The sequence below is a fragment of the Falco biarmicus genome, chromosome 2, assembly GCF_023638135.1.
Source record: "Falco biarmicus isolate bFalBia1 chromosome 2, bFalBia1.pri, whole genome shotgun sequence".
NCBI lineage: Eukaryota > Metazoa > Chordata > Aves > Falconiformes > Falconidae > Falco > Falco biarmicus.
Genome location: NC_079289.1, coordinates 12,200,689 through 12,215,850, shown reverse-complemented (window position 1 = coordinate 12,215,850; position 15,162 = coordinate 12,200,689). Strand labels below are relative to the sequence as shown.

The 15,162-nt window shown below is 42.0% G+C and overlaps 1 protein-coding gene across 1 annotated transcript; it reads right to left on the bottom strand.

The window, feature by feature from the left end:
* Positions 1–133: 133 nt before the first annotated feature.
* Positions 134–15,068, bottom strand: MED17 (mediator complex subunit 17). The gene is made up of 12 exons (XM_056328469.1): positions 14,780–15,068; positions 14,262–14,428; positions 13,691–13,910; positions 11,406–11,542; positions 11,224–11,308; positions 9,941–10,093; positions 7,570–7,700; positions 6,341–6,525; positions 5,835–5,972; positions 4,723–4,840; positions 3,281–3,440; positions 134–1,341 (listed from the first exon to the last, which is right to left on the bottom strand). Exons 1-12 carry the CDS (start codon positions 15,009–15,011, stop codon positions 1,136–1,138), a joined length of 1,932 nt encoding a protein of 643 aa, XP_056184444.1. The 5' UTR covers positions 15,012–15,068; the 3' UTR covers positions 134–1,135.
* Positions 15,069–15,162: the final 94 nt, after the last annotated feature.

The following is a 15,162-nucleotide window of genomic DNA, read 5'->3' as shown; positions in this document are numbered from 1 at the left end:
ACAATATGGATGTAAGCCTGAATGAGTTCATACAGACAGGTTTCAAAAAGTCCTTTAGCAATTAATCAAACAATAGAAAAGCTTTGTGCAACACCTTACTAGAAGCTTCAAGAAGGGTACAATTACAACCACAAAAAGACAAAACCATGATTTTTTATTTAAAAAAAAACCAACCTCAAAAGAACTGATCTTCATGAGAATATTATTGTTTCCCTGGATGATAATGAGGGACCGTGCCAGGGGTGGGGGGTGGAAGAACAGCACAAGTGTGGAGATCCAAGGTCTATTGCATGAGAGTTACCTCCTTCTATCCAGACACAAATTTACACAAGTCACCCACAAACTCAAATTGTCAGAACTTTGCAAGCAAACCAAGACCCTTTCTTCTACATGCTTGCAAAAAACAAGGACATAAAACACAAGCAAAGTAACCAACACCACGTAGGCTCATCTATAGCCATGGGAAAGACATTTGCCACAAGCTGGGACTTTGTAACACTCTCAAACAGATTGCTAAGTAAATACCTCTCTCAAAAAGAAATGGGTCACCCACAAGCCACATCAATGTACAAACAAAATTCTAACTCAAGAATGTCACACACTGAAGACTGTTCTTCTTACATTTTGTTTAGCCTTAATTCTTGACAAGAGAGGTCTGCTTCTCCTCTGCTGTCCCAGTTCTCATCAAACAAGACCATTAGCTTCCACAAGGATAGCCATTCCCTGTGGTACAAGCCACTAAAAAGCTTATTGATAACACAATTCAATTATATTAATTTTCATCTTTCAGAAATACTTGCAAAGATCTATTAAGAAAAAGTAGGGGCACGAGGGGAAAGGGAATGAGTCTGAGCAGACACCTTTCATGTAGCAAAGGAGTACTGAATTTAATTTTATAAAAGAAAAATACATTAATTAGTTATGTTACTTTAGCTAGAGCAATCTGCAAAGATACAGCTGAAAGGAACTTTTTCAGAAAGTTGTACTTCATGTCATTGAAAAAAAGTTTTACAAACACAACGGACATATCTTTACAGGAAATAAATTCGGGTTTGCTTTCTCGTATTGCCCCATAGGTTCCATTTCCTTGTGCTGCACAGGCAGTGATGGTTTGCAGCACAGCAATGACGGATTATTAGCACGGAGTTAGGGCGGCCATGAGGAGTTCCATTTTATACACAAAGTTACGCCCTTCCATTTTATTCCACTGCACTTCCTTGAATGGCCCTCGAAGGTGATTCCACTTGTTGTCTTGCAGTACATCACCTTTGGGGAGATCCTTGCACTGGCTCCGTGGAAACTGAACCATAACTTTGCTGCCACTTTCTGGACCATTACGTACTGTGACAAACAGAGAGTTTTATGAGCATTTTTGCACTGTTTGAATTCCTCATATTAAATATCCTTCCTCCTGTATGTTATACATTATTCCTACTCAATTCCAAACATGCTCAAAGCAAACAAGGGAAATTACTTTTTAAAAAAAGTTTTTCTCTTTTAACTCTCCCTTTTCTCCTACTTCTCTATGATTTTGTTGTTTCAGCACTGCATGTTCTTGCTTAGAGCAAAGCAGAGAAAATTTGACAACACACCCCCAAATGTACACCTTAAAAATGCATTTAATTTTTTCCAACGATGCCAGGAAGGGTAAAGGGGTTTTTTTGCCAGTTGTTATCTTGGATGGATTCCCCACCATTCTGCTGGAAAATGTGATCAAAGGGCATTGTTTCTAGTGGATTTTTCTTAAACAGACAGGAATTAAGTCACTCAGGATAGCTGTTGCTTTTAATTACATAATTCTGCAAGATTGGTGGAAGGGTGATGCTGTTCTGTAGGTTTGGATGGGTTTGTGTGTTTTGATGTTGGGTGGTAGCGGCGGTTTGTGCAAGTTTGGTTTTGAAATAAGCAGTTAGGGAGGTAACGCGTCGCTTTCCCCTCACCTAACAAGGCAGCCTTCTACAAAGAGAGGGCTATCAAGCTGATTGAACATAATTTCTCTGTCAAAAAATCAATGCTGACTACTCTCCATCATGTTCTTCTCCTTAATATGTTTGGAAACTGCTTCCAAGACTGGTTTTTTGCCTCATCTTCATGATAACTGCAATGAGGCTGACCAGACTGTAGCGTTCTCCTTCTCAGATACAGGATGTGACATCTGCCTTCTCCTAGTCCTCAGGAATCCTTTCTGTTTACCACAACCTTTCAAAGATGATCAAGAGTGGCCTTACAATGACATCAGCGAACTCCCTCAGCACTTACGGGTACACCCCACCTGGTCCCATGAATTTGTGTACGTCTAGCTTATTCAAAGGTTCTCTAACATCTAGCTTATTCAAAGGTTCTCTAACATCTAGCTTATTCAAAGGTTCTCTAACTCGATCCTCTGCTCCTGAGGGTAAGTCTTCTTTGCTCCAAGATTTCTCATGGTCTCAGGAACCTGAGATTCCTGAAGGCGAGTCTTAAGACCAAAGCAAAGACGGCACCAGGTATCTTGGCCTTCATGTCCTATGCCACCAGGTCCTCTCTCCACTTAACAGCAGGCCCACATTTCCCTAGTCTTCCTTTTGCTGCTGACGTACCTGTTGAAGATCTTCTTGCTGCCCTGTATGTCCCTCACCAGATTCAACTCAAAATGGATTTAGCTTTCCTATCCCCATCAATACATTCTTGGACAGTCTTATCAATCTTCCTCCCAGCTCAATTGGTCCTGCTTGTTATCTCTTGCAGTCTCCTTTTTTATGTCATAAGCTTAGTTATGAGCTCCTTGCTCATCCACACAGATATTCCGTCACCTTTGTACAACTTCCTGGCACATAGGAATGACCATTCTTGAGCCTGAAAGAGGTGATCCTTGAAAGGGATAATCAAGCAGCTCTCTTAGACCCCTTTCCTTTCCATCCCATAGGATGGTATCCTATAGATTTCTTCCAAGAAGATTCCTGAAGGGACCAAACACTGGTCCCGAGTTGTGATCTTGTTTGCCTTGTTCCCTTCTCTCAGAACCCTGACGGTTTCTGTAATCTATTTTTCTATTCTAAGAAATATATTCAAGCCTGGGTAAATTAAACCAGACATATTAAGTGGTTTACTGGACAAAGCATTAATTCTATTTAGGTGTCAATTCCACACACAAAAAAGATTTTTTTTCTAGAATATTTTGCTATAAATTGACATTATTCTATAAAAGTCTAGAGAGTACCTCAGAAAGAGACTTACAAAGCCTGCAGAATTCGCTTAAGAATTTTAAGAATTTCCATACATTTGCAATAGAAAACACTACCTGAAATGGCATAGTCTCCATTTGGCGATGCTACAGTTATTGCTGATGCATTACCAATACTCTCCACCGGCCCCAGACCAACATGATTACTAAAACTCAGCACGTGCCATCCCATAACTTTTGCAAGCTGCTGAACTGCATGTACTTGGTGCTGTGACATCTGAAAGAAAACAAAAGGTTCATCTTCTGTTCAATATTTGCACACCACCGAAAGAATTGCTTACTGGTTTTACCAAGTTTTTTGAATTCTGCTGCAGTTACTTTTATAAAAGTGACTTTGCTTCATAAGTTCTTTAGTTTCACAGGAACTTTTTTTTAACATATACGCTATGTAAGTACTAGTTGAGCTTTGTGTTATTTGAATTTAGACCAGTTACTTTGCAGACAGAGAAGACCACTGTACTAAGCACACCATGCAGCTAGTTTTCATAGGTATATGGATTTATGCATTTTATTTAAGTATTGTTTTCAATATACAAAACCCTTTACTTGGGTCTCAAGAACTGATTCAAGTGATACAAATAGGATTTTGAAATAATCCTTTCTTTGAATGGAAATAAGACTTCTGCTGTAAAATATATAAAATCTGTAAAAGTATTAACATAGCAAACTCAGGGAAAAAAAAGTTGAAGTTCAGAGGCATGATTATTTCCATTAATGCTCAAGTGTAAACACTGGGCTTTAACAGCTTAAAGGTTTAAATGCACTTGGTTTTGTGTATCATGACTTAACACTTGCAACAAGGAGGTACTGTTCAGCAGTTCTCTGTGAACAAGTCTGAAAACACTTGACCAAAAAGAGATACCCTCAGCAGAATCTGTTTCAACTTGTTTTCTGTGTCGTGCAGTTTCGTATAACTGCAACAGGCCAACCACTTTATTAAAGACCTGTATTTTGACTATTTATAATGCATAGTAAGGAGACTGTCACTTCTGACTAAAACCAGCAGCTTGCTCTAAGCAATTAAGAAAACACAGTTCATTCAAGTATCAGCTGATTTAGTAATAGCTGATGCAAAGTAAACACTAACAAGACAATGTTGAAATGGCAGTAATTGTGGGCTCGTTAAGATCTCTACTCCAGACAGGACTTGGTTACAGTAAGTTTCATATATTGAATACCTTCCTGTCTGTCATGACTCTCACTGACTTGTTCTGAAGTAAGCAAAAATCTTAGCGCTCCCATGAGTAGCATAAAGAAATGTATTTTAAACAGGAGGGAAAAAATTATTATTACTACTGACCGTAGCAAGAACTGGCATTATATTTCAGTAACAGTTGCTAAAGTCACTATACAAACATATGGAAAAATTCAGTCATCCACCTTCCTATTTTCACTATCTTTATTTGAAGTTATCTAACATTTTCTACATAAAGGTGAGATTCTAACTTCTTGTTTCCCAAACAATGTAAGAAAGGGAAGATTAATATATATGAGTCTACCTGAGATAAAAGGAAATCCTGCAGTTCTTGTTCTTGATGAGACAATGTAATAACTCTTCCATCTCTATGCACGACTCTGATCTGTTCAACTCCGATGTTCAGCTGTAGTTGAATGGATCTTTGAAGACAAGATGCACATTTATTCAAAATGCATGACAACACCTAAGAAAACAGGAAACTAAAGAACACAGAATCCCTCCCCTTCCCTGACAAGAACTCTAAGACGAAGATGGTACAAAGACTATAGAATACAACAGTAACTCGAAACATTTCCATTTCATTGCTCACCACAACAGCTCCCTCTACTGCAGGAGACATACTCTGGGGCAAGTTCCCAGACCAGGTCCACTGCTTGTTCAGGTCAAGGAATCTCCTGAGCTGCCTCACAGCTCCCTGCCTGCCACTGTGCCCAAGTTTCCTTCCAGGAGCGCAGAGGAAAATGGTGTGTACACAGGGCCTGCTCTATCCTACAGCCAAGACTTGGACAGCGTATGTACTCTGAAACTGAGACTGTGAATTGCACCAATGACTGCAGTCTGCTCCACACTATGGACACAGCCAGAGAGGACTGCTCAAAACAGAAAAAACAACTGGGTCATCCACTGTTAACACATTAGTTAATTCACTGCTGGTCAGCATGCAGACATTCATTTCTGGAACATGAAATCTCTTATTCTGATGACAATGTGCATAACTAATAGCATGAATTATGCGAGTTCCACGTTTCAGTACCTATACAACCAAGCTCAGACTGAGCTCTCCTTGACCAGACTGGAAGTGCAGAATCCAGCATATGCAACAATACTCTGTATTTGGCTATCTCTGTCCAAAGTAAATGCCCCCTTAAATGGCCACTTTGACCTTCAATTCCTTTGACAGGAAACTGTGCTAGTTAATTACTTATTAAGTTTCTTCATTAAAGTGTAAAGAGGGTGAAGAGTTTTGTTAGGGTGACCGCTCCCCCACAACTCAGAGAAACAAACCCACCCAAATAATGGGCTCCTATTTGTCTGCCTGAAGATAATCCAAACCTGTAAAACCACAACTTGAATACACTCTGCCACCGCTGTATGCTTCTACAGCTAGAAAGATACGTGCATTTTCATACTTACTTGCATATCTGTTCATATCCTTGAGAAGTTATTAGAACTTTAACACTGGATTCATAAACGTCATTTATATTGGACCAGTGGGCCTGAATCTGAGGATCCTCAATACGACTAGCCAGACTGTCAATGGTTCGAGCAGTTCTAGAAGATAAAGATATACTCCATGCACAATAATCTAGACAGTTTGTGCTGCTATCTTGTTTAAAGATACTGCGCAGCAAAGAATACTAAAAAAGATTTACGTAGTTTAAGAAAAGTAGGGACCATTATCAGCAGCCTACATAACTATCACAGAGATCTTGAAGAACTTTGATTTTTCCTTTTTATTTTTTACTAGTGAGTGTTGTTTGCTCATATTTCTTGATATGTTATCAGTTCTTAGTACTTAAAGACTATTTTAACAGTGAAAGAGGAAGCAGCTAGTTTTAAGAACAGTGAAAAAAGATCAATTGTATTCTACATAATAGTACACCATACTGTAACTTTAACAAGAATAGCTTGTGACCTACCTGCGTCTCAAAAAGATATGTTTTGCCTGCTTTATTATCTTTTCCAGAAGTCCTTCATTTGCCTGTAAAGAACTGATATCATTTTTATCAAAAGCCTGGGGTCCTGCAAGTCTCATTCTCTTATGGCCAAAAGGTGCACTAGCTGGATGCGGCATCACTGTTGAGCTCAGGGTTTGCTTGTGACACTGCAATAAACAAGAGATGATATAAAATGAAGTGACCAACAATGTATCTGCAAGAAATAGTATGTATACGACAATATGCTGCTTCATATCGGATTTAAGTGTACATATTTTGAAAAAGTGCAACTTTTTTTACTTTATAGACTTGACAGCACTTTAAAGCCAGCTTTACACTCACACGTTGCCTCCCCTGTTTATGCAGGTCTTTCAAACCCTATGGAAAGTGATTTAAACAACAACAACAACAACAACAAAAGTCCTAGCTAACAAAAATTTGGTAGTACAGCAGTAGCTCTTACTAAGAAGTCTGCCTTGTATACATCTCTGGAGATAGAACAGTCAAACAAAAATAAAGGAAGCATTTGAGAGATAAAAAAACTGAGGTTCAAAAAGATTCATCAACTTGTTCAAAGTCAAGAAAGGAAATTCGTAACAGAGCTGGGAACTGAACCAAAGCTTCAAGAAACCTAGTTCAGTGTTTAAAACACTGGACTATTCCACACGACTGCATGACTTGCAAAGCCATGCTCTAAGGAGATGAACACTCTCTGAAACACAGTTTCAAAACTGCTTAGACATCTAAAATTGTGTTCCTTTCCTGAACAGACACAACCTCAACCTTCTATCCCAAGTCCTTCTGCTAGAATCTAAAACACCGAAGGAGGAGTGGACCTCAAGCAAAGTTATTATGGTAACTGACTGTTCTTTCTTCAAGGGAGTACAGTCTGAACAGATGCTCACTTGAAGTACTTGATAAGGACTGATTAGACACAAAGGAGAAAGGGAGACTGATAAGCTGTACTGGAAAAAAACCTTGCACGACTTTGCTGAAGTGAGCAGCTGGGCTTGAGGTTAAGTAAAGAACTAGCATTCCATGGAAGCATCCCTACCTACCTATACACACAAACTGAATGATAGGTTGCCTTACACAAATGGATAGAAAGTGACTGGCCTCTAGTGGCACTCTGTTGTCACAAAGTGCCGCACACTGTAGAAGACTGAACAAAAGCCCAAAACCTCTTTAGTACTTGACCATAAATGCATTACCTCTCTGATAAGTTGATGCAAATTATGTTCCAGAACATAGAGATGATCTTCTGGATTCTGTTTTTCAGAAGCAGACTTCTGTGATTTTTTGTCGTTGGAAGAGTGACACAGAGAAATAGACAACTGCAAACCTGTACAAAGCAGATTAAAAAAAATATTAAAAAATGAGGACACTAAACATTTTCAAGGAGGCTACTAAGAACCAGTTTTCTTCACGTTTTATAGTCAGTAGTTTTACAACCAGTATTCACTGTATTAGAGAAAAATAAGAGGGTGATGATGCCGGAGAGCAAAGCACCAAAGGCAAGTGGACTTGTTACTCACTAAGTCACTGACTCCATCCTATCTGAGAAGTCATTGCAGTCCAGTTCCCACTGACTGGAAAAGGGGAAACATAACCCCCTTTTTAAAAAGGGAAAAAAGGAAGACCCAGGGAACCACAGGCTGGTCAGTCTCACCTCTGTACCTGGCAAGATCATGGAGCAGATCCTCCTGGAAACTATGCTAAGGCACAGGGAAAATAAGGAGGACGTTGGGGACAGCCAGCATGGCTTCACTATGGGAAAATCATGCCCGACAAATCTGGTAGCCTTCTACGACGGGGTTAGTGTTGGTGGATAAGGGAAGAGAGACTGATGTCATCTACCTGGACTTATGCAAACCATCTGACACTGTCCTACATGACATCCTTGTCTCTGAACTGGAGAGACTTTGATTTGTTGGACAGACCACTCAGCCAATAAGGAATTGGTTGGATGGTCACACTCAGAGTTGTGGGAAATGGCTCAATGCCCAAGTGACTAGTGGTGTTCCTCAGGGATCAGTATTGGGACCAGCGCTGTTCAACATCTAAGTCAGTGACATGGCCCGTGAGATCAAGTGCACCCTCACCAAGTTTACCAATCACACCAAGCTGTGTGGTACAGTCAACATGCTGGAGGGAAGTGATGCCATCCAGAGAGACCTTGACAGGCTGGAGAGGTGGGCCCATGCAAACCTCATGAAGTTCAACAAGGCCAAGTGCACCCTTCACCTGGGTCAGGGCAACCCGTCGTATCAATATAGGCTGGGGGACAAAGGGATTTGAGAACAGCCCTGAGGAAAAGGACTTGGAGCTATTGGTGGATGAAGAGCTCAACATGGCCTTACAACATGCACTTGCAGCCCAGAAAGCCAACTGCATCCTGGGCTGTATCAAAAGAAGTGTGGCCAGCAGGCTGAAGGCGATTCTCCCCCTCTACTCCACTTTCAGGAGACCCCACCTTGAATACTGCATTCAGCTCTGGAGCCCCCAACATTAGAAGGAAGTGGACCTGTTGGAGCAGGTCCAGAGGAGGCCACAAAGATGATCAGAGGCTGGAGCACCTCTCCTGTGAAGCCAGGCTGAGACAATTGGGGGTGTTCAGTCTGCAGAGAAGGTTCCGGGGAGACCTTATAGCAGCCCTTCAATACTTAAAGGGGGCTTATAAGAAAGATGGGGACAGACTTTTTAGTAGGGCCTGTAGCAATAGGACAAGGGGAAACAGCTTTAAACTAAAAAAGGGTCCACTTAGATTAGATATTCGGAAGAAATTTTACTGTGAGAGTGAAGAGGTACTGGAACAGGTTGCCCAGAGAAGCTACAGATGGAAGTGTTCCAAGGCCAGGCTGGATGGGGCTTTGAGCAACCTGGTGTAGAGGAAGGTGTCCCTGCCTGTGGCAGCTGGGTCAGAACTAGAGGGATCTTTTGAGGTCCCTTCCAACGCAAACCATTCTATGATTCACTGAAGTGTTGACAGGCCAACTATTAACTCTGTGCATTTCACACTGGTTTCTATGACTTGATCCCACCCAGAAAGAAGAGTTCCCAGGACGCCATTCCTTCCCCAAGGAAGGAATGATTTACCATCATATATATTCTTCACATGATCTCATCAGTCATGTACCCTTTGTAAGAACAGAGGATTCACCAGGCAACTCTGAGCCATGCTCACGCTGTTTAAGTATCCTCACTGCAGAGCATTAGCCTCTGTTCTTCTGAAGACCCATTAACTCAAGTCTTAAGTTTCACCTGCTTGCAATTCAGGAGCAATGACTTACACACAGCTCCAAGCTGCAATGTGCACATGGCATTACAGTTGACAGCTTTAAGTGCTACTCACAAAAAACATAATCACAAAGAAAACAAATCCAAAATCCACACAATAAAACGTAAATTGGTCACTAAAGTGCAGTAGTTGAATGATTCTATAATTAGCAAGCAAAACTCAAGTTCTCAGAATTTGTTTTTCAAAATCTGCGAAAAACAAGGAGGGGTGTGTGTTGTACATCAATCAGAAGTTCATGTTTAAGCAAATAAGCATAGGTTAATAAGTCTTAAAAAGTTTCCTACCTGGGAAAGGCTGGGAGATTATCTGATTTTTCACAACAATATGAGGAATTTGTGACTTAATTTGAACAGCTTCTCGTGACAGCTGGGCAAAAATTTCTTTACATAAAAGAACATTCTGTGCAGTCTCCAACTTCGTCTGCCAGTGTGGAGAACCTGGAAAACATGTATCAAACCTTTGCAGAAGGACAGAGTAAAGAGAAGCTACCGTTTCATTTGGATACTGCGCAGTAGCTATGAGTAATTGCTAAGATAAGGTTGTCAGTATCTTCTATCCAAATTGAGTATTTTCAGATTTTTATCTCAGTTAAGCAAGCACTTTAAGACAACACTAATGCATTTTACTCTAATCTTACATATATGTGTATTGTGAATTGCAACTCCCTTCTGGAACTGTCTATTACATTACCAGGCCTTTTATGAACTCTGCTTATGAACCTCTGCTTCTTAAGTTGCAATTTACTTTCAGTGATACTTCTAGCTTTATTAAATTCACTCTACAATGATCCACCAAATGATATTAAGTTCACATATGTGCTTTCATGGGATTTATGGGCCAAAAATTCTTGGAATACTCTGGTCTGAGTAAGCACACAAGCTCTGTACTGTACCCTGAATACCACATGAAACATCTACATAGTACAGCATGCTGTCTCTGTTCAAGACAGCTCAAGCACCTGCGTCGCAGACCACTGCGAAATAAAATCCTGCCAGTTCTTTTCAACCCTGAAGAGTAAAGGATGATTTTTTAATCCCAAAGGTTTACAGCTTCACATACTAGCACATATCAAATGAATCACTCTACTATGTGCCAGGTGAGCTGATGATAATTAATGCACATACTGCCAGCAGCTTCAGATCCAGAGAAAACACAGGAGTCACGCAATCAAGTGATGCATTTTGGGCAAAGTTAAGACTGAACAGTCAGTCATTCAGCTTAACTGAACTAACGGGATACAACTGGCTGAAACACAATACCTTGGTTTACTTTCAGTTATGTGCTCAAACTTTTAATGACTAACAAAAGGCACTCCAGAACACTTATAAATAAAATCCTAGTAATTTTGTTTCAGAAACCAAGTGAGCACATATCAAAAAAACGAAGGAGCATGCTTTGAAAGCACCGTGTTTCCAAAGCCCAAGCAGCATCTAAACAGAAAATTTCAGTTTAAATAATAATATTCCTGCTCACTTTCCAGCTATTAGCTAAAATTTTCAAATAAATCATCATATACAAACCCATTTCTTGAGAACGTGCTCAAAAAACAACATATAGCTACTTATACCTGGTTTTGATTTTGGCATGGGTCTTTTAAAGAGATTGACTGTCCCAAGGTCACCAATGTCTGGAGCTTGTTTCTGAATAGAAACCTAGGTGAAAAGAGGTGAAATTTGATAATTATTCTTTGTTGCAAGCACACAAATAAACCAAAACCCACACTACATTATCAGAGTTTCTCTGGCTTACCTTGATATAGGCTGACCCCTCTAAATCACTTGGAATTTGAACATCCAAAGGACAGTAATCCTCAGGTATCTTTTTATCCAGGTCAATGTCGGTGTTCTTTATCACCTCAAATGTGCCATGATGAAGAAAAAGGGAGCCTAAGAAAGGAAGGACAAACATACTACATATAAAGCATCGTCTCCAAATAATGAAGCTTATACATCTGTTCTGGAAGAATATGTATTTCTAAGTCTCCAAACCTCCCTAGCTGTGTTTGACTCAAATTTCTTAATGACTTCTTCAGGTAAATTATAAAGTGCATTTCAGCACATCAGCATCTCCGTCCTTGTAGTGGGTTTGCGTGGCAAGGTTCTGGTAGCGGAGGGGTTCTGTGAGAAGCTGTTGGAAGCTTCCCCTGTGTCTGACAGACCCAATGCCAGCCAGCTCCAAGACAGACCTGCCCTGGCTGAGATCGAGACCATCAGCAACAGTGGTAGTGCCTCTGGGATAGCATATTTAAGAAGGGGACTAAAAAAAAAAAAAAAAAAAAGTCTGCACAACACAAAATTGCAGCGGAAGAGAGGAGTGAGAGTATGGGAGAGCAGCAGCCCTGCAGACCCCCTGATCAGTGCAGAAGGAAGGCCAGGACACGGTCCAGGCGCCGGAGCAGAGATTCCCCAGCAGCCCATGGTGAAGACCATGGTGAGGCAGGCTATCCACCTGCAGCCTGTGGATGACCCCATGCTGGAGCAGGTTTGCTGGCAGAACTTGTGACCCCACGAGGGACCCATGATGGAGCAGTTAATGAAAGAACTGCAGCCTCCGGGAAGGACTCACGTTGGAGAAGTTTATGGAGAAGTCTCCCATGGGAGGGACCCCACGCTGGAGCAGGGGCAGAGTGTGAGGAGGAAGGAGCAGCAGAGACAGCGTGTGATGCGCTGACTGCAGCCCCATTCCCCGTACCCCTGCGCCACTCAGAGGGAGGAGGCAGAGAAATCAGGAGTGAAGCTGAGCCCTAGAAGAAGGGAGGGGTAGGGGGAAGGGGTTTTTAAGTTTTGATTTTTAGTTCTTATTATCCTACTCTGATTTGCATGGTGATAAATTAACTTCCCAAGTCAAGTCTGGTTTGCCTGTGACAGTAACTGCTGAGTGATCTTTCTGTCCTTATCTCAACCCACAAGTTACATTTTCTCTCCCATTGCAGTTGAGGAGGGGAGTCATGAGAGTGGCTTTGGTGGGTACCTGGCATGCAGCCAAGCTCAAACCACCAGTCCTCCAACGTGTGTTTCAAAATGGTGTCAGTAGATTCAGTAGATGCAGGGAAAAAGCTAAAAAAAAAAAAAATAATTTAAAACAAGACAAAAATTTAACTGCCTGAAGTTTTGCAAGCAAGTAGCTTAAGGGGCAGCATCCTTATGGATTTAAAGGAACACTGATGATGTTTGGCTTACAGTCTTAAAACTATGACAAAGTTCTGTCTGTAATAAACAACCATACAGCCAATCATTCAGGTGGGACTGATAAAAGCAGATGCCCACACCTGTCCTAGCTGCATTTTTACATTCAGGGCATGGTTCGTCTAGTTTAGGATGCATCATCCAAAGAGAGATGTATTTTGGGTTACAGCTACAGCTTCTTCATGAACAAAAGATGAATAACCCTAAACTTGGCCTTCCTCTCCTTCACTGATGACAAAAGGAGCCCAATATAACCAGTTCAAATGCCTGCTTTGTATCTGTCTTGTGAGATTCTGTATTCGCTTTTTCACTCTGCAATTGACTCTAGCTCTGGGCTGGCTATCCTCTCTTACTGTAATCCATGAAATAATGCATATTCTTAGTATCGTTTCTCACAAGTATAGGAATAACAGGTATAATAAATCTAAGACTACGCTCTTTAGTCATATGGTTTTGTTTTAGATAACTCTCTGCTCCTCAAAGGACTAAGATGCAATGATCCTTATGAGTCCCTTCCAACTTGAGATATTCTACAATTCTATGATCTTCACTCAGTGGAAAATGCAACACACTCCTCAATTTTCTTTTAAATGTTTACAGCTCAAGTGTAGAGAAAAGACAGAGATTTACAAGGTCTACCTGTCAACTGATCAACTACACTGTCAATGCCAAATAGTTTCTGTAAAGCAATCTTTACTAGAATCCTACACAGTCCTGTCTCATAATTACAATAAACTTTTATTAAAGTATATTAACTATTAGAGATCTTCCATCTGTTTCTCCAGTTACAAAAAAAATAAAAATCATATAAATATCCATTCTTGAGAAAAACAAGACCCAGCTGTTTACCTGCACTTCTGTAGCTCAGATCACCAAGAATTTTGTCTCCCACTTTCCTCAGCTTCCAGTGTTGCCTCAATCTTAGCAGTTCAGAGTTGAAGTCTCTTTGTCGCTTATTTTCCTGGTTTTCTGCAACCGATTTGGATAATCTTTCTGCACCTTTCAAGAGGATTTGAGCTGCTCCAGCTAATGACTTCTTTTTTGAAATCAACTGTAGAAACTGAGGATTCTAATAACAAAGAGAAAAAGCTACTTGCACCTTAATTCTTCAAATAGTTCGTATTAATGGAAACTAATTGTCACTGACTACTAACTTGGTTTTGCTGGATGTTTAGTAACTTATTTAGAATTACTTTCAAACCAGCACTATAGCCAAAAGTAGCATTTTAACTTACAGCCTCAGTAAAGAGGCCTTTGAAATCAGCCTGACCTCCCATCCTCAGCCTTACCCATAAAGCACTGTACCAGCACATCACAAGGAATATTTTACTAAATCTTCTATGTATCATAAGCAAAGAAATCCAATGAAATAAATCTTTAGCATCAAGATGTACAAACTACAGAAATAGGCACAATATACCTGTTTTTGAGGGAGCGGATCCTGCACAACTGGATCTAGAGTCATGAACTTTTTATCCTTCACAATGCTAAGAACATCATACAGCACACACATCTCAGTCAAGGCACTTCTTAAGTTGTTCCTCACTGAATCCCAAGGCCAGAGGGATGGCTGAAATTTTACCAACCCTAAAAATGAAATTTAAAAAAGGAAAGCAAAGGATTATAAAGAAATACAGTGTAAGGCTCATTCTTAAACCACAGGGAGGCCATCGCAGCATGAAGGACAACGTAACTGCAGGACAGCTGGATCCGTCCTTTCCCAACTCTACCGCTGCAGTTTGCTGGGGCTCCATCCCGAGTGTCCCGGCCCGACCCGACCCGCGGCCAGCCCTGGGGATCCAGAGGGAAGGCACGGCAGGGCAGGGCAGGCCCGAGCGCCTGCGGAGCTGCAGGCTTGCGTCGGCCGCAGCCCGGCTGGGGAGCCCAGGCCCGAGGCCGGGCCGCCTGACAGGGCGCCGCGAGCCCGCCACCCCTCACCTTCCTCATCCTCCGCCTCGCCCGGCTCGGCCCAGGCGCGGCCCGCCGAACCCGGCTCGTCCTCCTCGGAGCCGGAGCCCTGGCTGAAGTCGATGCGCTGCGCCAGGCGCGCCAGGTTCTGGGACATGGAGAGCGGCTGCAGGTAGGTCTCGCTGCCATCCAGCCCCACCTCCTGCACCTGCTTCTCGCACGCCGACTCGATGCTGATGCGCACCGCCGGCACGCCCGCCATCTTGGTGCGACCTCCGACCGCGGCTGCCGCCCGCCTGCGCGACCCCCGCGCCAACTACGGGTGCCGGGCGGGGGCGGGGCCGACGCTGGGCGGGGCCGGCGCGGCTGCCGCGATTGGCTGCCGCTGCCGCCTTCCTTCGCCCTCTGCCGTC

What these genes read in the sequence shown, in the direction of transcription:
- MED17 (XM_056328469.1), bottom strand. Translation starts at nt 15,011, where the DNA reads ATGGCGGGCGTGCCGGCGGTGCGCATCAGCATCGAGTCGGCGTGCGAG. An exon ending in AATCTCCCAGCCTTTCCCAG is followed by an intron (nt 7,701 to 9,940) that starts GTAGGAAACTTT and finishes TGCTTTGTACAG; the next exon opens with GTTTGCAGTTGTCTATTTCT. An exon ending in TGGAGACTATGCCATTTCAG is followed by an intron (nt 1,342 to 3,280) that starts GTAGTGTTTTCT and finishes TGTTTGTCACAG; the next exon opens with TACGTAATGGTCCAGAAAGT.